The following is a 20,869-nucleotide window of genomic DNA, read 5'->3' as shown; positions in this document are numbered from 1 at the left end:
TAATCCTCCCACCCCTAACGCAGAAGACAGAGATTGTCTTCCCCCACATGCCCCTCTGAATTTAGCAAGTGTTAAGCAGTGGGTAGGACAAGGTTAGATTGAGGAACACAACATCTGGTGCTGCAGTGAGTGTGACAACCTTGCAAACCTGAGAAAAAGGGGTGATCTCCCATTTGCTGGCCTGTAGCAAGAAGAGTTATAGGGGTCTAGGCCTTCTGTGTGACTTCCTTGAGGAATCTGGTTTAAATACCAAAGTTGGTGTACTCCTAAGTCTAGGCTAGCTTCTGGTACACTGTTGTTTGCTTTTATAGCTTGGGATTTTGTTTCAGTCTTAGGCTCCTGAAACACCTTCAGAAATGGGAATGCAAGCTGCTGTAGAATTCGGTCAAAGCAAGGTCAGGCCTTGCAGTTGTCATTGTGCACAAGAAATGGTGTGACCTTTCTGTGTAGATTGTGTATTTATTTGTAGCTGGGATGAGGTGGGATGGGGTGACCAACACTTGTGTATGCTGTTAAATACATGAGGACATCAGTTGTTTTCTATTTTCTTATACTAAACTGCTTGGGGGGAAAGGACTGCCATTTTGTGCTGTGCCTGTACAGCATCTGACCTCCAGGATCCTTGCTTGTGACCAAAGCATGTAGGCATCAAACAAATAATATATAATAATAATATATGGCATTGGCTTAAGCTAAACATAGCTAATGGAGACCCAAGCTTAGTGGCTAGATTTTCAACATTACACATTAACAAATAAGCCTGGGGAGTTTCAGCTATGGGTCAGACAACTCCACACAGGAACCAGATTTTGGGGAGAAAAACACATAACTCTGTGATTTAATAAAAAAAAACCAAAAAACCAACACTTAAAAAAAGTGGGAACTTTGTTCATTTCACAAAGAAATCTAGTGTGTGCTTAAAAAAAGCACCCACTTCAGTCCCATAGGTTTATCAAAATAATTGCTGAAAAGGGTTTTCCAGCTCTGCAAGGAAAGAATTCACTTTCCAAAATTCCTTAGCACCCAGAAACTACTATAAATTTGACTGAAAGCTGCTGTATATTAATCAGTTTTGAAAATCCAGTTACTTCATACCCAAAATGTGAATGCTGCAATCTAACAGTAAGATTGTTCTTTTGAAAATTACAGCCAAAGAATCTGTGTTTCTCTCTATATAAAGATATATTTTTAATGGATTTTGAGTTACCCAGAGCTAAACAGAATCAGAAATTGCTGAGACATAAATATCACTGTAATGTAAATATATTCACCATTTAGTCCTGATAAATACTGGATTATAGACATCAGAACACAGAGTGGCAATTATTGGAAATCATGTGGTCATCTCAAGTATACAGTATTTCAATTAAAATAAACCCACAGAATCCTTTTTCTTTTTTAAAAGTACCATCTACCATATAATTTATTTGGATGAACTTTACAAATATATGCATTATATCATGCTAGAAGAACTTAAGAACCACTTTTTTCTTGTTCCCAGGGTCTCTTGACTGTTGGTAAGACATTATATTCATAATGATAGAATTGGTTTACAGTTGCAGATTCTGCCAAATATCTCACAAATTGTATTTGGCAAACAGCACTGCTGCTCTTTCACAAAGATAATGATTTGAAGTTTTGTTTATGTGGCACCAAAGGAAAACAGTGGTTTAGAGCTTGTGATAGAATTTCAGAAAGTTTGTGTGGAATTCTAAACTTCTGATACACTTAATACTTAAACACTCTCATTAAACACAGAGTAGCACAGACTTTAAAAGTGTCCTTGAGAAAAGAAAAAAAAAAAAAAAAACCCACAACCCTGTTCAATTAAATAGGTTGTGTCTATTTTATTTCTGCAGGATTTACCCAGACCTACATAGCAGCTGGTGTCGATATGCATGCAATGCTTCTTACATCTGCTGGTGTTGAACATATAGATGAGCTGTCATAAAGGCTGCTCACCTGTACAGGATTTAGCATTGCATGAGCGCTTTTAGGATGCATTCTGAAACCCACAGCACACAAAGGGAAACACGCTACATCAGGCTTGAGCCACCTAGAAGCCTACAGCCAGCAGGCAGTTTGGAAAGTAAACCAACATAACCTTGACAGTGCTATTGTTTGGATGACTCCGAGGAAAACAAGGAGCAGTGGGTTTGAACTGAATGTGGGACTCAGCTCTGAGAGAGGGTGTTTCTGTTCTGTGTCCTGTAGTACAGACCTAACTGGTAAGGGCTAAACTTTATTGGGAAATCCACTGGGAAATTGTTTTGGCAACAGCATCTGACCAAGGGTAGAGCATACCATACCAGTAGTGTGGTCCAGGTGCCCTGACACAGTTGGCACCTGCAGCCAGACTGTCAGCAGGCCCAGCTGGCATGTCCCAGGTCTCCCTCCGCTGCTGGCACAGCAGTGTCCCAGAGGGTTTAGTCTGGGAACCAGGTGCTATTTCTTGAGTCTGGGAGACGGTCTTTGCTTTGGTTCTTTGGGTTGGATGTGGAGAGCAGGATGTGCTATGGGACTGCTGCAGGGATGGCAGAGGAGGCATTGCCCAAAACAGAAGGGCAAGGTGGTGCAGATCACTGACCTCAGCAAAAGGAAGGTCCTGTCCCTGGGCAAGGGGCCAGACCCAAGGCCTTTGTCTTGGTGATGGCAGCAAACAAAAGCCCTGGGACCACTGGGACCATATCTGCCTTGACAGTGACCACCTAGGGTGGTTTGGGGAACCTCCTCTGAATTTTTGTGAAGGAGATCACCAGTAGCAGCCCTTCTCCTTGTGTGGCCTGCATCTTTGTGCAGCTTCATTGGCTGGACTTTTGGGATGGAGGAACAGGGGTACAATAGGAAACATGGCAATAACCATCCCAGAAGCAGCATCTTTTGTGAGAAAGAACAGGGAACGTGAGGCTTTTGATTTGAGGTTGAGATGAGACCCAGCAGCTGCTGTTGAGGTTAGGCAGACCTGTGGCAGTGCTTTTGGTGGGGAGGTCATGTCCACTGATCTAGAGCTGGCTGGAGAGTGAATGAGGAGAGAGGGGCATGCAGACTTCCAGCTGTGAACAGGCCTCTTCTTGCTGCTCATCAATCCTTTGATGTTTTCCGCCAGACATGTAAGAGCTGCTTGTACTTAGGCAGCAAAGCCGCTGAGTTTATTCAAGGCTGTCATTGGTGGTAAAACTGGAATGCCCAGCAGAGAGAACTGGAAAGAGGGGAGGCAGCTGCATAGTAGGGCTGTCCTGCTTCTTCACTCTCTGTGAGGCCTTGCCTCTTCCCTTTATGGGAAAAGAAGCTGGAAATGTAAGAAGGATGGGATTCATGCAATCTTGAGATTGTGGAAGGGGTTAGTGGGGAAGAACAGAAAGATGGAGAGGGTGCATACTCTGCTTTTACTGAAAGACTGGAAGGAGGTGACACTCAAACTTGGTTGAGGTTGCGCCAGGTTAACATTAAAAGGGACAGTAAAGTACACACATAGGACGAGCAAGTTAAAGGAGAGTTAGCCCCTGCAACTGGCATGTGTGGCTCTTCTGACAGCCCTTACATCTGTCAGTTTTGTTACCACAGACTTGCTAATGCAAACACAATGAGATCTTTTAGGGGTTTATGGAAATTTGCTAGCAAAATACTGGCTCCAAGGCCAGATCCTGGCTATGTTTGGGCATGAGAGGCTGCAACTGCTACTAACTAATGCTAAAGTGACCTTCATGCTGCCATCTAGTGTTTCCTCATAGACAGAGATGTCATCTCAAAAAAGAAACTTGGAAGCTCCGTAATGCTGTATTCAGAACAAATGTAATTTATTCCTGCTGAAATCAATGCTGGACAACACACAAGCTAAAGGAGAGGGAATGGGGAAGAGACATGCAGAGGACCCAGTGCTTAGGGTGAATGTTTAGGAAGACACCTGTTCTTAAAAAAATGTGTAACACCAGGTACAGAGAGACATCTCCATGGCAAGACTGAACCAGAATTTGTCCTCATTTGTTTTTCACTCTGTGAAATTAATATGGCTGTTTGCAAGGTGCAGCAGTACACAACCGAGCAAGAATCCAAGCAGAAGCTTGTCTTAACAGAGACCAGCATAAAAAGCTTGGTAGGTTCTTCTTGTCTGTCCATGCTACTCTCATAAAAAACACATGGTATGTTTACTTCACAGCCATTGGATACTGATTTTTCTTTCAAGTATACATGATGGCTACCAAGAGGTAACAAGTTGTTGAGTTGTTGCTGGGGGCACATGCAAAAGATTTGACACTTGGCCCTTCAAAGCTTGATCCCTGGTTCTGAGGAGCTGTAAGAGGATGCTTTTCTAATTGTTGCACATCGTGGATTCATGCTGGAACTGCAGAACTCTAATCCTAATAATAAAAACTCAATAGTTCATGGGCTGGATGATGCAATTACAACAGATAGAGCATTCTTCTTCCCCAGGCTTCTTTAAGGTGTTTTGTGTCAAAGTCCAAAACAAACATGAAGCATCCAAAATGACTGTTCTCTGTTGGAGGCCCTGAATTCTGAGCTTTGCTTCCTGACAACCTGAGCAGGAAAGCTGCTAGGGAGGGCCGCACAAGTGAAAAATGGCAAATATTAGCTAGTTTAAGAAAAGAGACTGACTAGAGCGAAAGGAAAGCCATAATGAGAAGCCTTTAAAGGGCTCCTGCTGACATTGTATGAAATCAGGTATGAATGTAGTAATTTCCAGGAAAGATTTCCCATTTGTAATAAAATCTGGGAGCAGCTTTTGAACATTTTGTACACAAACTGACTGCCTATTCTCAGTGCAGTCACAACACAGCTTGTTTAGGTGAAGAGGAATATCAGTACAGCAAAGAACAGAACCAGACACTTGAGCAGAAAGGACAATGTAAGTCTCTGCTTACAAATCACTTATCAAGTCAAAACATGAAAGCTGTCTCAGGCCTTTAGGTCTTCAAAGACCTAGTCCACAGAACAAAGTCCTCAGGTGTGTAATGGTAGGGCCCATATGTCTCATTCAGACTATTCCTGTTTTTTCAGCAAGAGAACAAATACATCTCGGTCCCACCAAAAAGAGCCAACTGCTGGATTAAGGCATCATTACTCCTCCTCTCCAGCTGTTGGTACCAGGCTGCAACACCCATGTAGGTACCAAAAGGTTTCTCCTAAACACACTGAACAAAAAAGCAACCTTTATGCTTAGTGGGCTTTGAATTCAGACTCAACAGAGTTGCATGTTCTGAATATAGGAATGTTATTTTCCAAAGCTAATGTTTAATGCTTATTGCTGTGGAAGGAAGCCACGTTCTCTTTCAGTTCCTTGTTCTCCCTGGTTCCATCGAGTCACGATTGCATGGACAAGTGAATGAAAAAAAGATGCACTTCAGCTCTTTTCCAAAGCACTCAGGATTTCTGTGGAATAAAAAAGAGCAATAGACTTCTGTTTTACAGCTTCATCTCTGAAGAGCCCATCTGAGAATACCACAGAGCAAAGGCTTGAAAACCAAGGGCACATGTCTGTAAGCAGTCTCTTCAGAAACTGCATCATCTGCTTGCTTAAAAAGTGGCCACGTGCTTGCAGGTGTGGGATACAGGGCCCACAGACCAATGGCCACACAGCTCCAAAAACAACCTGCTCCCCATCCAGCAGGGAGAGACTGCTGTTGGGGCTCTGGCATCGGGGGTTCACCAGAATCTGAAGTGAACTAGGGTACTCCTTTCTGAGCGACCACTGCTTTTACTCCATGGGGAAGCGGGCAAGGGCTTTGTGGGTAAGATGTGGGCCAAAGCCACAGGAATCAGCACAAAGCTTGTGGGGGGCATGCCATGTTCTCTGCTCTTGAATCCTCTTCAACCAGTTTAAGTGGACCAATATTTTTCTTTAACTATTTTCCTGTAATTTTTTAAAAGAGTTTTTGTGTAAATGTTGCAAAAGAAAATTTATTGTTTCTTAAGGAACAATTTTTCCCCCTGCACCCACACAATTTAATTTCTTTCCCTCCTCCTCTTCCAATGATAGATTAAACATGTAAATGGGAAACTTGCACAGCTCTGGCACTGGGTAGATTTATTTTTTTTTCTAAATCAAAACGTACAACTTCACTTGTTCTTTTCTTCTCAGTTTTGGGGACAATGATTCTGTTCTTCAGGCAAGCTAAATAAATAGGAAGGACATTAACTTCAGTATGTTCTTTGTCTCATGATTCACTATAACATTTCCCTAGTACTAGGCATGGCTGCCTCCCGAATAAGCAGAGTTAAAACCTTCCTGTAGGTGTCTAAGACCTCTTGGGCAGAAGGCCTTTCGGCTGGGTCCTGCTTCTTACATGCTGCATGGATGTCAAACAAATGCAGTCGCACAACGTCACTTCCTTCAACATGGCCCAAGAAAAAATTTGAGACATCTGGGATTTTCCAGATGTCTGTTTTCTCATCATACGGAGGCATGAGGTCATCCTTGAATGGCACTTCTTCTCCATAGGGCCAATGCTGTTCAGGAGCTACAAACTCGCCCCGGAGCTCCCGATGACCACACTTCACCAGCTTGCCAGCACTCCTGTTCACAACAGGCAAAGCGTCCAAATCATTCACCAGGATGTGAAAGTCACTTGTTAGGAGATACTGAGAGAGGACCTTGTCCAGGTCATTTGAGTCACACATCACTAAGGTGCCCAGAGGGCTGCTGTGCAGGTACTGAATGACACTCACATAGTCTATAGCAAGCATCAACCTGCGATGCCAGGTGTTCATGCCCTTGTACTTGGGGATGTGGAGAGTTTCATTCAGGCCCCTCAGGGAGCCTAGAGGATGGTACTCAGTGAGGATTGTGAACTGCTGCTCACAGTAGCCAAGCAGCCGGACAACGTGCTTGCTTTGAAGTGCTTTCAGCATCTTCAGTCCATGGAGAAAGTCCTCCTTCAGGTCTGAGTTGGTGAGCTCTGAAAGGACCACTTTGTTTTCCTTCCACTCAGAAAGGAAGACCTGAGAATACACAAGAGACATGTAAGACACGTGGAGAGCCTTCTCACACCAACCACTGCCAGCTGCCGCTGACTTTCGAGTCACTGCTTAGTCACAGCTGCAAACTACAGTCACCAGAGACGGTCAAGCCTTTAGGCAGGGCCATGTACCTGCCACAGCAAGCCCTTACCAATGGTATAATCACATCACAATTTCCAAAGTTTTCTCTGGAATGGGCAATGCGGTTGAATTAAATTATTTCATACCACCCAACCAGCCAGTCTTACTCTACCGTGACTGTGCCATGCTCCACAAGCGCTTCACCACTCTCTGTGATTTTGCTTTTATAGCTGGATGTCATTTGGTGTCCGGAAGGTGCTCAGGTCACGCTCTCCTACCTGTGCTGTGCACCTTGTCAGTAGCCATATGCCCAGGATGCCTACAGTAATTAGCTGCTGCAAGGATAATTATAACAGCGGTATGGGCATTAATTAGCCAGCAAACAGTGAAAGCTCGTTATCCACAGCAGAGAAGAAAGGAAAACCAAACTCACCTTTTTCACAGCACCTTCACCAACACACTTGAGTTTCCTGACTTCCCTATTGATGGCTTCGCAGGAGAGCCACGGGGAACAGTTCTTCACCGCTCCCAGCCTGAAGTACCCAGACGGGCAGAGGCCGGGGTCTGTTTCGCTGCGTCCCGAAGAGCCGTCGAACGTGCTGAGGTACAGGTAGAGCAGGGCATTGAGCAGCAGGATGGCCGCAAACAGTAATGCCAACGAGACTGGCGACACCTCCCTGGGAGGAAACTCCCTTCGAGAGAAGCGCGGCTTCTTCTCCATGGCTGTGCCCTCTGCATCCTCCGGGAAAGGCGGCGCTGAGCAAGGACCCTCTGCCCAGCCCGGGGGTGAAGGTCCGGGGCCGTCCCACCGCAGGCCCGCCCGGCTGGCGCCGCAGCCCCGAGCCCGCAGGCCCAGCACAGGCCCCGAGCGCAGCGCCGCAAGGCCCCCCGGCTGTCAGCTCGACGCCCGCCTCGCTGCTCACCCTCCCGCCTTGTAAACCGGGGCCCGGCCTGCCGGCCCGCCCGGGCGCAGACGCCTGACCCCGGCAAACACGGCGGCAGCGGGGTGGGTAAGGACCGACCGCGCTTCCCGGCCCCGCCGCGGCCGCGCAGGGCAGTGGTGGCGGCGGCGGCGCCGCCCCGGGGCGGAGCGCAGCGACATGGCGGCAGCGGCGGGGCTGGTGGCGGCCGTGGCGGCGGCGCTGGGCGCCCTGCTGATGGCGCCCGGTGTCACCCAGCCGCACGGGGAGGGCTCGGCGGCGGGGCGCGGGCCCGGGCCCCTCGGGGCGGCGGCGGCGGAGCGGCACCCCGTGGGGCGGATGGACCAGGCCCTGCTGCTCGTCCGCAACGAGCTGGCGGCGCAGGGCCTGCGCCTCGCCGCCCTCTCCGGCGCCTGCCACCAGGTGAGCGGGGCAGCGGCGCCGAGCCGCGCCGTGCGGGGGTCCCGCCGGCCCCCGCCGCTCCCAGCCCTGCGCCGGCCCCCGGCGGGGCTGCGGGCCTTTCCCCGCGGCTTTGCGAGGCAGCTGCGCCCCGGTTGTGCCTCGCAGCAGCACACCGAGAAGCCCTGCACCCCCTGGGCGCCTCCAGCCCCCGGGCGCCTCCCCTTGCCTTCAACACGGTGCGGTGGCAGACCCCCCTTCGCCGTCCTTGGGCGCTGATGCGTTCGCTTCACCCTCTTCTTCCACAGTGCTTGTATCAGTTCCTGGCATTTGTCCCACCAAGCAACGGGAGCCTGAGAGAACCGGGCACGGCGGCGGTGATGGTCGATACCCAGCATCCGCTCACCCTGCTGCTCAACGGCTCTGTGGGTGACAGAGAGCTCTGCAAGTATGTGGCCCGGCCCCAGGGAACACCTGGATGGCTCTGTCCTGTATTTTGGTTTTTGTCTTTTTGTTTTTTGTTTTTTGGGGGTTTTTTTGGAAGCTGTGCACCTGTTTATTACCTGCTCATCACCTTTTCCCTGACTGCTCAGACCTAGAGTTCAGGCTTCCCCTGCTGCTGTAACCGTGGCATACGTTGTAATTGTGCCGAAAGGATCTAGGCGCAGGCAGGAGCCAAACTGGTATGCGTCGAGCCAGCATCTGCAAGCGCCTGGTTTCTCTTGCAGAGTCTGTAGCTCAAGAAGACAGGTGATGTAGTAAGCAGTGCACGTGTGGTAGAGCGTCTGTGTTAGGCTAGAGGAAGGTAGTGCTTGGCAAAGGCAGAGCCAGCTCCTTGCTAAATCACGCTGTTAGGCCAAGCTTGCCTTTCCTACAAGCATTAAGGCTTACAGCCCCCTGAATGCTGCGGTGGTACCCGCATGTAGCGGTGATGGCTCAGCAAGTTTTGTTTCCTTTATCCTTTGCAGGATTCAATATAATTTTGGAGAGTTTGGCAATTATTCCCTTGTGGTAAAGACTCTAAGTACAAGCCTAAATACAAGCACCGAAACCGTTTCTTGTGACCTAGTCATCAATGAAGGCCCTATCAACAGCTACCTCCGTATGTAATCCTCTGTTTTTGCCTTTTCATTCCACAACTTGCATGTCTCCCAGCAGGACCAACTTCCTAAAAAGCCTGTGCAACCACTTGTGCTGTGCTGAAGATGTGTCATGGGCTTGCTGCTCTTCTCTCAGCATCTTACCTTCTTATGTTTTATACATCTGTCTCGAGGCCCTGACCAGGTTCAGGCCTCTTCAGGTGATACACTGTATAAGCACAGCCTTTTGGCAGCAGGGATTAGCCCAGAAAAATCAGTGGGTATGTGTCCGGAGGGAGGTATTTTCGTAGTTCCTGTTTCCCTGCTTCTTCCCTCTGTCTTGTTTCTCTCTCAAAATGGGAAAGAATTCACAGTGTTCAGATTTTTTTGTTGTTTTTGCGCTTTTGATTTTAAATCTCATGTCTTGCTTTCTTGTTCATCTCTTTTTCCAGGACTGTTTCAAATTCTTGTCTATGTCTCTTCCATTCTTTTCCTTTATGTTAGGTTATTCTTCAGTCCTTCCAGTTTTCCAGCTCTAAAGAAAAACCCTCCATGCTTGCAAACTTGACGTATTACCCTCTCCCCCATCTTCATGTTGAGGCTCTTCCTGAATCTCTAGTTTCTTCTTCAGAGTATATAGCACATTGATTCTTTTCTCATCATTGCCTTGTGGTGCAGTGCAGTTCTGTTTTCCTTTTTTCTGCTGAGATGTGCAGCCACTGAGTTGCACTTTGAAACTAGCCGGCTTTTGTTTTGGATTGTGGTGGTGGTTTTTGTCTTTGGGGCTCAGGCCGGGGATATGTGTTGCACAGAGAAGGGATGTGATGATTGGTGTGTTGGGCTTTCTGTTGTTTGTGTCGTGCTTGGTCAAGCCTGGGCAGCTGAGTGGTGTTGTCAGATTGTTTATAGAGTTGTGTTCTTCTCTTTTTCATGTAGCTATTCTCTTTGCTTTCCTGGTTTACATGGGAATCCTTGCTATCCTGATTGTCGGGCGCCTTTTTATGAAGTAAGTGAACAGTATTGTAATACTTCCTCCCACATGAAGTGGAGCTGCCAGTTAAAACACGTTAGAATGTTCTAGCGCTTCAGAGTCCCACTGTAACCCTGCTTGCAGATCAGATCATATCAGGTTGCTACATACAAGTTAAGCTGTGGTGGCTGTCCATATGATAATAAATACAAAGTGATACAACTTCACTTGAGAGACATCTTGCAGCCTTGTTAGTTTGTGTGTAGCGCAGTTACTGGAGAGCAACTGACACCCGCTGTCACACACCCTGCCTCACCCTCCCCGGCTTGTTCCTGGGTCTAGCCCTGAACTGGCAATACAAGTCGGTGGGACCTAAGTGTGTGTAGCATATGCAGCCTTTCGTCCTGTGTACTGAATGACGTGAGTCACCCCTGCCTGCGAACAACCTGACAATAAAGCTCCCGAATCTGAGCTCACAGCAGTGTAATTATGCAGCTGAGGTCCCAGGTGTTGGCGGAATCTCAGTATTACCTATGTGAGCTGGGAAAACGGAAATAGGGACTGTCCCAACTTTTCATTTATGCTGCTAAATAGTTGATATTAAGATGAAGTTGGCTGCGAAGCGCTTCTTGTTTTGTTTTGTGTTTTAAACTGTTACTTGTTTTCAGAATTGATCCAGTCAGAAACTGGGTTTACAAGAAACTGAACCCCAGAGAAACTGATCGTCTGATTAATTCTGTGAGTGACCACTGTATCTTTGCATTCTGTAGTGTTTTCATCTCTGAGGAACACACACTATCTGGACATCTGGGGACTTGTTTATTACTAATCATATTCCCTTTGTGTATATTCCCCTTGGCAAATCTTGTATTGATGTCAGACAGGTAATTTTATGTCAATGCAGAGTGCTAGGCTGGTTTTCTGTGCAAGCTTAGTGGATTCCCAGTAGAGCTCTTGCAAGTCTTGAACATACAGCTTTGTGCCCTCTTTAGTTCCCTTGAGGCAAACGTGTTAGTGAAAATACTGTCCCCTTCTGACACAGGCAGCGTAAGGGAAGGGAAGAAATGCCAGCTTTCATTTCTGTTTCCAGCACAGTAGGAATTTTAGCAGGATCTATGCGTAAATCAGGATTTCTCCGGCAGCCCTAGAGCTGGCATTTCTGTGTGAGCTGTGTTTTGTGCTAGAATACAGATAGATCACCACAGTCTGGGCTTCACATCTAGGAGGTCCAAATCAGTCTAGAATCAAATGACTTGGGAGCAGAGATCTGCAGCAGTTCTTGTTGTTCATCTCCATAGCTGTGTTATAGCAATACCTGCTTCTGTATGTTGTCACTGAGTGATCTAGGGAACTCAACTGGAAAGAAGCCACACCCACATGTAAAAGGATTGATTTTCTGCTGGTTTAGCTCTCTGAACAGTCTCTCTGGGGTGTCAGACAAGTTGCTGACGGCTTAGGATGGGATGGATCCTCTTTTAAGAGTCAGCAACTGGATCTGCTCAACTCTGTTGTAGAGCAGCACTCACAGTGACAGCAAGTCTGACTGATTTCGACTGGACTCAACTTTCATGAGTCTCAAACACAGGGCTCTTTTCACTGCATTGTTGTTTCCACACTGGTCAAAGGTGGAGTGTGGAGCATCTGCAAATATTATTGCAATATGGTGGAGCTACGAAGGGGTTAGAAGTAGCAAGTAGGGAAACAAAAAGAAGAGGAAGATGGGGAGAACAAAGACAAACACAGTATGTGAAAGTTTGCGATTTGCTGACCTCTGTTCCCTAGGCAGCTGCTGCAGCTGCTGACTTGTCCTTCGTGTGTGTGGTTTGTTCCCAAAGGAGCTTGGGTCCCCGAACACAACAGACTCCATTAACAGTGATCCCACCCCGCGTTTTTGGAGTACAGCCTCTCGGCAGCGGCTGCGTTCCCTGGACACGTTCCGAGGGTGAGCATAAGACCTTGCTCAAAAAGCAACTCTTCCAAGAACAATGAGATTTTTCCAATGGCTGTTTGACAGTGTGCAGAAACATATAGCAGATGGACAGTTCAGAGGGGTCTGTTTTACTTGGAAGATAGTCAAGGGTTTAATTCTTGGATTTTCTGAAACACTTTGCAGTTAATCTAGTTTGAGGAAACATCAAAGTTGTGGCAGAGGGTGGAAAAGAATAACATACGTTCCATGCGAAAATGCTATGTGAAGGAGCTTACTTTGGGTCACGGCCACCCATGATCTTTGAAATGCTGCTTCCTGGTTGGCAAAGCTGGAAACCTTGTACATAATCTTGCCTTAAAAATAAAATAAACCAGGTCTCACAGTTAGAAATGTTTTAATGGGCATAAACATTAACTTTGTGTTCACATACATATGTATTTCATTGACACGTGATACTTTGTGTGTGTTTTTGTTGTTGTCCTTTTAGGCTGTCTCTTATAATTATGGTGTTTGTTAACTATGGAGGAGGAAAATACTGGTTCTTCAAACATGAGAGTTGGAATGGTAAAGTACAATTGAGACAATTAATCTGGGTTTTAACTGCAGCAGTATCTAGATATGGTTAGCACGGTAGCTGCTGCCAGCGAGCTGTTGCTCAGCTGAGGGCTGGGACACTGTGCCAGTTTGCCTCAGCAGGGTATCTGGCTTGTTAGGTTAATGGGCAAAGCAGTGTATAGTCCTGCTTGTCACGCAGTGGTTTCAGATCACTGCCTGTGCGTAACCTTTTCATTTTTGACACAGGTTCCTATCTAACTTCTCTGTGGTGTTTAATGACCACAGTCAAGCTGATGGTGCTCGATGCTGTACAAACATAGTGCCTTGATTGGCAAGCTGATGGTGAAGGGGTCAGGCATCATGCTGCCCTAGTGGAGAACAGCAAGGATGCCATCCCTGAAATCTTTCCCAGGACACAGCTATCAGTTCTGACCCTATTTTTGAAGAATGGTAAAAGCAGTGAAGCAAGATGATTGGCTCTTTGTAGGTTTTGTTTATAATGTGGTTTAGGTTTTAGGGCATCAAATAATTGCAAGCAGCCAGCAATTCCTCTGGAAACTCAACAATAATGGTTAAAATTTAGGGAGGGTTCGAGGTAAATAATGTGTTCCTTTGTATTTCCCTGTAGGATTAACAGTGGCAGATCTGGTGTTCCCATGGTAAGTCTTCCTGAAGAATAGTTCTTGTGTCAAGTGGTTCCTTATGTTAAGGGTTGCAAGGAGAACATCGTGTGTACCTTGTCTCCATGTGGAAACCTATTTGGAGGGGTAAATTTGTGTTGAGTGGTTGGTAGGAATCTGCCCCTCCAGATAACAGCATCAACCTTATGAACGAGTAGAAGAGCTAAGTGCTTTCGGCTGCCCCACATCCTCCTTCCTCCCCTCACACAATGCCAGTGGAAGGCCCGGGGTTACCCTGCTAATGGAAGTGCAGTATCCCTGAGGAGCTTGTTGCCACGCTACTGTATTGGAAGTGGACAATCTGGCAAGATTAAAACCTGGACTGATAGGTATCCAGAGAGAAAATAGCCAAGGGAATTTTGGATTAAGCTAATCTGTCTGTAACCAGAGAATGGTTGTACAGGGAAGCAATTATCCCACCTGTCCCTAGCATGCTTCCCTAAAATACACATCGGTTGTAGTTACTCTTGGAGATGGGAGCTGGCCTTGGACTGTGAACCTAATCTAGAGGGAAGGAGCGGGACAGTTCTGAACTTCGGTCATAGATTTGCAGCTTGTGTTTTACTGCTCTGAAGATGCTAATTTAATTTTGGGTAATGGAATTTTTTGGTAGCGTATGTGTTGCTGCAAAAGACCAGAATGCTGTTACTTCTCTGAACTGTCCCTTAGTGCGGGCTCAGTTGTCTGGGAATGCCTAGCAATCAGAGGAAATAAAGTTGTCCAATTTCACTCGGTGCATGCATTTCTGGTGGGCCAGTGCAGGCTACTCTGCAGTCTTCAGTGTTTGCTGTCACACACGTGTGATGAGAAATCTATCAGCTCAATTTCCCATCTGCTCTGTTCTCCAGGTTTGTGTTCATCATGGGGACATCAGTATCATTGTCACTGAGCTCCATGCTGAGGTTGGGAAGTTCCAAGCGGAAGGTGCTCGGGAAAATCCTCTGGAGGAGTTTTCTGCTAATCTTGCTGGGAATCATAGTTGTGAATCCCAATTACTGCCTTGGACCATGTGAGCGGAACTTGCTGTCTGTCTTGTATTTCTGCAACTGTTGTTCCTGCCTCCCTGGTTGGGCTGTTGAGAAAAGTCAGCCTTACTGTTAATGACCAGTTGCTTGGGGGCAGTTTGTTGTGTCCTGTAGAGCGCTGTTCAGTTCTACACCGATGCAGTTCTCTCTGTTTGACCCCTGTGCCAACCACTGTTCATTGTCTTAGAGGTGACATTCCCAGGGTTTTGATTTACAGAAAGTGGGGTGGCAGAGTGGAGGTGTCCCTTGTACCCGCAGGTGCAGTGCGTGTCAGCTCTCCCTGGAGAAAGGCAGCTTTCATATTTACAAAAGAGCCCATGTCTGCTCCTCTTCCATATTGCTTTCATGTTTTCCAGTGTCCTGGGATAATCTGCGTATTCCTGGGGTGCTCCAGAGGCTGGGATTCACGTACCTGGTGGTTGCTGCTCTTGAGCTCCTGTTTACCAGAGCTGGGGCTGAGAATGGGACCTTGGTGAGTTATGTGGGGAGATGACAAGTGATGCTGGAGTAGGGTTGCTCGTCTGAGCACAAAGAACGCATGAGAAATTATGAGAAAACATGTAGCATCTTACTTGATGTGTAGTGCAGTGTGACCTGGCAGAAGTTGCGGGGAACATGCACCCTTCAGTGTCCAGGTCTGCATTTTATCACATCTAGCTTTGCTCTATTTGAGGATTTCACTGATCCATTCAGCTGGTGCTTAAAGCAGGCATTCCCAGGCAGTTTTGATGACTTTCCACCACCAATGGACCCCAGGGACAGACATAGCTGTGCTGAATCCTGTGGCCTGCATTTTGTCTGGTTAATTTTGGCAGTGTTTTTTCACAGCAGGGGAAAGTAATACTGCTTTTTGGCCTTTGGAGTCTGTTTTCCCAAAAGGCTTTTGTTCTACTCGTGAATCAAAATTCCTTTTGACATTTTCCAAGCTAAAAAACATTGTGGGCTATTGTTTTGGTTTCTTTCTCCCCCTCCCCCAAGTAACTAAGTGTGTGGAAATTGTTCATGAAGATGAAAGGTCTCTTGATAGAACCCAGTTTTGTAATGACAACAGCTCTCATATCTGGGGGACTGCCTGCCAGGAAGCACAGGATGTCCCCAGGGGCATGCTTTTCACTTGCCAGCTAATACCCCACTCCCTCCATCTCATGCAGGAGTTGCCATGTCCTGCTCTGCAGGATATTCTCCCCTACTGGCCACAGTGGATTTTCATTCTGATGTTAGAAGTGATTTGGCTCTGCCTGACCTTTCTGTTACCAGTGCCAGGTTGTCCCAGGTAAGACTGTGCACTCAGACTGCTTTCTATGGGCCATCAGATTGTTTTTCTTCTAGTGAGTAGAAAATACATTTTATTACCCATAAGGAAAGAACGAAGAGGAGAGCTTTTAGGCCAGCGAGGTTAAGGGAAGCATTCATCATGTGAAAAAACTTCTTTACTTTGGTACTGAAGTACCAGGTGTTACAAAAGGTGACATCGTTGCTCCCTTCTGTCTAAAGAAGAGGATTAAAATCTTCTAGGGGTCTGTGTACAGCAATATACGATCGTTGCAATGTCATCCCTGTCTCTATCTTTGCCCCTTTAAAGGGTCAGCACCTGCAGGGCAGGTGGAGCAGCAGCTTTAGGCTCCCAATACTGCCTGTCCCCTCGGGACTCAACTGCTTATAGAATTGCAATGATCAAAACAGGGTGGTCACCAGCCAGGTGTCATGTAGGACCGGTGTTTCACTGTGTGCCTCTGGCCAGGAAAACGTTGAGCATTTAGTGGGCTAGGCCACTGGACCAGCTGCTATTCAGGTGGAGCGTGCCAGCACTTTGTGCCATAACCTGTTTGCTTCTGTCCTAGGGGCTATCTTGGTCCTGGGGGCATTGGAGACTTTGGACGCTATCCCAACTGCACCGGAGGAGCAGCTGGTTACATTGATCGTTTGCTTCTTGGAGAAAAGCATATGTATCAGCATCCCTCTTCAAGCGTAAGTAGCTTTTGGTTTGCAGTACGAAGCCGCAGGCAAGCACTGAGCAGAGCTGTCAGGTAATGATGGTTGCTCAGGTGCCCTCTAACAGCTGTTTTCTCTCTAAGGTGATTTACCAAACAACGGTGCCATATGATCCTGAAGGGATCCTGGGGACCATAAATAGCATTTTTATGGCATTTCTGGGACTGCAGGTACCTCTTTTCTTTCTGGCTGTGCACTATAATGGGAAGATTCAAAATATCTTGGACATGGGGAGGCAACTTGGTTTCTTTATTTAAGGCTGAGACTGGTTCTAACAAAACCTTCTGCAAAGCAATGCTTTCAGGCTGACTTAGCCTGAGGTGAGTGTCAGAACTGGAGTCTAACCTGGCAGTAGCTTGCATTAGATAAACCAAAACTCTTTCTTAGTTTTTCTAAGAGATAGACACAAGGAGTTTGCAAAATATCCACCCGGAAACTTTCTTTGCTTGTTTTAAGGTTGGGCTTATGCTGGGAGTAGGCTGGCTCTGCATGTTGGAAAATGGGGCCAAGAGACGCATGGACTTCACAGCTTTATTTTAAACATACGGTTTTAAAGGTCGCAGCTGAACATGTTCCCCATGTTAATTTTCCACTTGACATGCAGTGTTAGCCATCTCACATAGGTGCTATGGGTGTGCTCACCTTTCCAGACACGGGGGAGGCAGGGGTTTGCATTAGTGCTACCAACATCAAAAGCTCACAGCTCACCACTGTGTTTAAAATAAGGTATCATGATGCTTTTTGATGCAGTTCTAGTTAGTCATTGCCGCCTTTTCTGTCTGTGCAGCAGCTGTTAACCAAACTGAAACTCTTGTGCTGGGAAAGGAATGTCACTGCATGTTAGCACTGGGTTAAAAATTGATTGGGAATCTCTGTGGGGCAGAGCTTGGACCAGAAGCGTGACACCGAGGAAAAGTCATCAGGACACATTTCTTAGTGGTGCATGAAACGGAGTGTGTGCTCCGAGCCAGCCAGGGTGCAACACGGTGTTGTGGAGAAGCTGTGGGGACTGGTTGGGGAGTCATCATGGTGTGCCTTTGTGCAATCTTTGCTGAGGGAGATGGAGCTTGAGTCACATTGTGTTAACCTGAAAAAGTTGCTTGTCCCCTTCCTCCGTGTTAACGTAGCAGGGAGGAGAGAAAAGGTGCACTTTACCTCATCTGTGTCCATTCTTCACAGAGTTCCTATTCTGAGCCTTTCAGCCACCTAGTTGGTATAAATCCTATTTCTGTTTTCTGTCTTAGCACAGGTAGCTGGTGGCAAATATATCTGGCTCTTGAAACGTGACAATTATGGGCATTAATTAAGTTTTTGTATTCTATTAGGCAGGAAAAGTGATCTTGTTCTACAAAGACCAGCACAAACAAATTATGAGTCGGTTCATCATATGGAGCATAGTAATGGTAAGACAGTCAGTTTTGTAGCTCTTTAGTAGACATACTTATGCAATGCAAACTTGGTATTTCTGAAACATATTGCAGTGGTTATATAATCTTTAGCAACTTTCTATTTCAGGGAATTATTTCTGCTGCCTTGACAAAATGTTCTAAAGAAGAAGGGTTTATTCCCATAAACAAGAACTTATGGTAAGCAAAGAGATACAACTTTTAGTATGATTTTGTTAAAGTACTATTTTACCTTGGAGAATGTTTTACCTTTCATATATTGAGGTCTGTGTATCACCTAGTTCTCGAAATAATCTTTCTACTGAAAATGTGTGTAGGTCAGTATCGTATGTGACAACCATGAGCTGCTTTGCCTTCATCCTCTTACTGCTGATGTATTACCTTGTGGATGTCAAGAGACTGTGGTCAGGTGCTCCATTTTTCTACCCAGGTCAGTGAAATCACAGCAGGAAACATATTCCTTCCAATTCCTGCCGCACAGATACTATCCTTTTATGTTTTCTGAGCTTCCCTTGTCTTTTTTTAAAGAGTTGGGGTTTAGAATGAGATAACCTGAAAGATGCCAGAATGATTGGGGTTTAGAATGAGATAACCTGAAAGATGCCAGAATGATTAACTTGAGCCAAATCTTTGCATAGAACTAGGACACTTGAGGCCAGATATTCAGGAGAGAGGGACTGTCACCTTTAAATGAGGGCTGGAAGTTACTATTGCCCAATGGCTGTTCTCAGTTTGGTCTCGAGTTAAGGTCCCAGGGAACAGCTGCCTAGTACCAAGCAAAATACCACAGCTGGTTCGTAGTTGGTTTTGGAAAGGATTGCTGAGCCTTGGGTAACCTAATGGGAAACTCAAAGGTCTGTCAACAGAGTAATACCACTTCTGAAGATGTGGAAGATGAAATCCCCTGGGCAGCTGTGTAGGTTCTGTCTCTATGTGCTTTTAGAGAAGTGTGTCTCCCAAAGCGTCCTACTGTGGTTTTAACCACACTGGGCTCTTGACAAACATTTGAGTACAAAATGCAAACCCACAGCAGAGGGAACCTTTCAGCAGCTTTGGTGTCTGGACAGGAAGACGGGTAGGGTGACAGCATGGTATCATATCTCCTACCAGAAATCCCAGAGCTTTGAAGGGTAGTCAGCATTTGTTTGTAAAGGCAATAGATCTGACCAAATAGGTTGGCACCTGGCCACCCTGAAGACGGTAACTGTGATTATTCTCCTTGTCAGTAAAATTGCAGGATACTGATTTGGTTGTATTTTCGATTTAGCATATAGGTTGTCTTTCTTTTCAATAAGCATTTTGGGGGAGAGAACCTCTCAGACTATATTTGAAAACACACACGTGTAGTGTCTTTGGGGCAAGTAACATTTTCTGTTGTGAATAGCTGCTGTTGTCTTGGTGCCACTCTGTTTCCTAAGCCTGGCATGCCTCTGCCTGCTTACTCTGAAGCAAGCTCATACCTGCTCTTTCAGATGGTACGACCTGTGCTTACTTTCAGGAATGAACTCAATCCTGGTCTACGTTGGACACGAAGTGTTCGAAAACTATTTCCCTTTTAAGTGGAAGATGCAAGACAGTCAATCCCATGCAGAGCATCTGACTCAAAATCTCACTGCAACAACTCTTTGGGTCATAATATCGTACTTACTTTACAGGAGAAGGATATTCTGGAAAATCTAATAGAGATGGCCAGGGTGTAGCTGGCCTAGGTTCTGATGGGGCAAGTGCAAAAGGTGGATTAGCCTGAAATACTGCCACTCGTGCTAGGCTGTATTAATAAAAAGGGATACTAGTTCAAGTTTACAGTGCAATGGAAGTTGTCATCAAGACTTTTATGTGACTTAAGGGACAGTATTTTCCTATTTAGCAAATAACTTACTAGTCTGCTGCAGTTGCTTTCTTTCTGTTTTCTGTATTTTGTATGTATTTTACTGATCTCCTTCACATAGAGAAACTGAACATACTGCAACAGTTGGGCAGTCAAAGACAGCCTGATGGTGCTTGTGAAAGGAACTGCAAGGGATCTGGGTGGTGACTGCAAGGGGTTATCAGAACAGGACTGTACAGAACAGATGCGTAGTCATTGCATCTGACAAGACACCCCCTAATTCACATGGTCCGGGGTTTGTATATACCCTTGGCACATGCCCCATGCCTGCACCACTCTGACTACTGGCACACATTTAACTTGGCCATCTTTTTGCCATGGGAGCGCTGGCAGCATCCTTAGCCCTGCACTTGGGTGGGCGGTACAGTGACTGTCTGGGAAGGTCTGAGGGGCACCTTTGTGCTACAGCATGCTGTGGAAAGCAGCGAGTCAACTGATCATTCATTCTTCATTGCGTTCTTCCAATTTGGCCTTGGATCAAAACCTTAAGTTTAGGATCCTGCTGAAGCCCGCTGCCAAAGATCTCTTCTGTTAGCTTATTAATTAGCATGCTGCTGCTACAGGTATAGCAGCCCATCTGTGCATGTTCTGGGCCTTTGTGTTGCATACCTCTAGCCTAGATGAGGTCCAAGTTTCATGTGCTACACTATTAAGAGTGCAGAAAGGCCAGTTCCTGTTGACTTTATATAATCACTTGGATATTACTAAACTTCAGTCAATGCAGTTCTCTTTATAAATGGATTTACATTAAGGACCCTGAATCTGAAAACCAGAAATATCGGTAGAATTCAGCCAAAAAGGAAGACAGCAGACCAATTCAATGCAAGATAATAGTTTTTGGAAACTCCAGAAAGTCATTTGTGCTGTGATTTCCAAAAGAGTGCTAATAAAAAGCCTGAAATACCCTGCTATGTTCTCTGTGTGTATTTATAGAGAGAAAGAACCAAGATGCACACCTTAGTATAATGC

At 46.1% G+C, this 20,869-nt stretch overlaps 2 protein-coding genes across 2 annotated transcripts; one reads left to right on the top strand and one right to left on the bottom strand.

Moving 5' to 3' along the window:
- Positions 1 to 6,026: 6,026 nt before the first annotated feature.
- Positions 6,027 to 7,815, bottom strand: POMK (protein O-mannose kinase). Its single transcript, XM_005238037.4, has 2 exons — positions 7,490 to 7,815; positions 6,027 to 6,957 (listed from the first exon to the last, which is right to left on the bottom strand). The coding sequence occupies exons 1-2, from the start codon at positions 7,775 to 7,777 to the stop codon at positions 6,184 to 6,186; spliced, it is 1,062 nt and encodes a 353-aa protein (XP_005238094.1). The 5' UTR covers positions 7,778 to 7,815; the 3' UTR covers positions 6,027 to 6,183.
- Positions 7,816 to 8,156: 341 nt separating this feature from the next.
- HGSNAT (heparan-alpha-glucosaminide N-acetyltransferase) lies at positions 8,157 to 20,808 on the top strand. The gene is made up of 17 exons (XM_055794647.1): positions 8,157 to 8,399; positions 8,684 to 8,823; positions 9,344 to 9,477; positions 10,391 to 10,460; positions 11,093 to 11,162; positions 12,260 to 12,366; positions 12,842 to 12,918; positions 13,538 to 13,568; positions 14,438 to 14,598; positions 14,971 to 15,086; positions 15,766 to 15,887; positions 16,456 to 16,582; positions 16,690 to 16,776; positions 17,932 to 18,009; positions 18,122 to 18,192; positions 18,330 to 18,442; positions 19,511 to 20,808. Exons 1-17 carry the CDS (start codon positions 8,157 to 8,159, stop codon positions 19,690 to 19,692), a joined length of 1,929 nt encoding a protein of 642 aa, XP_055650622.1. The 3' UTR covers positions 19,693 to 20,808.
- The last annotated feature ends 61 nt before the right edge of the window (positions 20,809 to 20,869 follow it).

Source organism: Falco peregrinus, chromosome 2 (assembly GCF_023634155.1).
Source record: "Falco peregrinus isolate bFalPer1 chromosome 2, bFalPer1.pri, whole genome shotgun sequence".
NCBI classification, from domain to species: Eukaryota; Metazoa; Chordata; class Aves; order Falconiformes; family Falconidae; genus Falco; species Falco peregrinus.
This window is presented reverse-complemented; position numbering and strand designations above follow the sequence as displayed.

Excerpts from the sequence above, each read along its gene's own strand:
- POMK (XM_005238037.4), bottom strand. The coding sequence starts at position 7,777 with ATGGAGAAGAAGCCGCGCTTCTCTCGAAGGGAGTTTCCTCCCAGGGAG. Across the intron at positions 6,958-7,489 it reads GTGAAGGTGCTGTGAAAAAG|GTCTTCCTTTCTGAGTGGAA; the intron begins GTGAGTTTGGTT and ends GTGTATTCTCAG.
- HGSNAT (XM_055794647.1), top strand. The coding sequence starts at position 8,157 with ATGGCGGCAGCGGCGGGGCTGGTGGCGGCCGTGGCGGCGGCGCTGGGC. Across the intron at positions 9,478-10,390 it reads CCCTATCAACAGCTACCTCC|CTATTCTCTTTGCTTTCCTG; the intron begins GTATGTAATCCT and ends TTTTTCATGTAG. Across the intron at positions 18,193-18,329 it reads CCCATAAACAAGAACTTATG|GTCAGTATCGTATGTGACAA; the intron begins GTAAGCAAAGAG and ends AAATGTGTGTAG.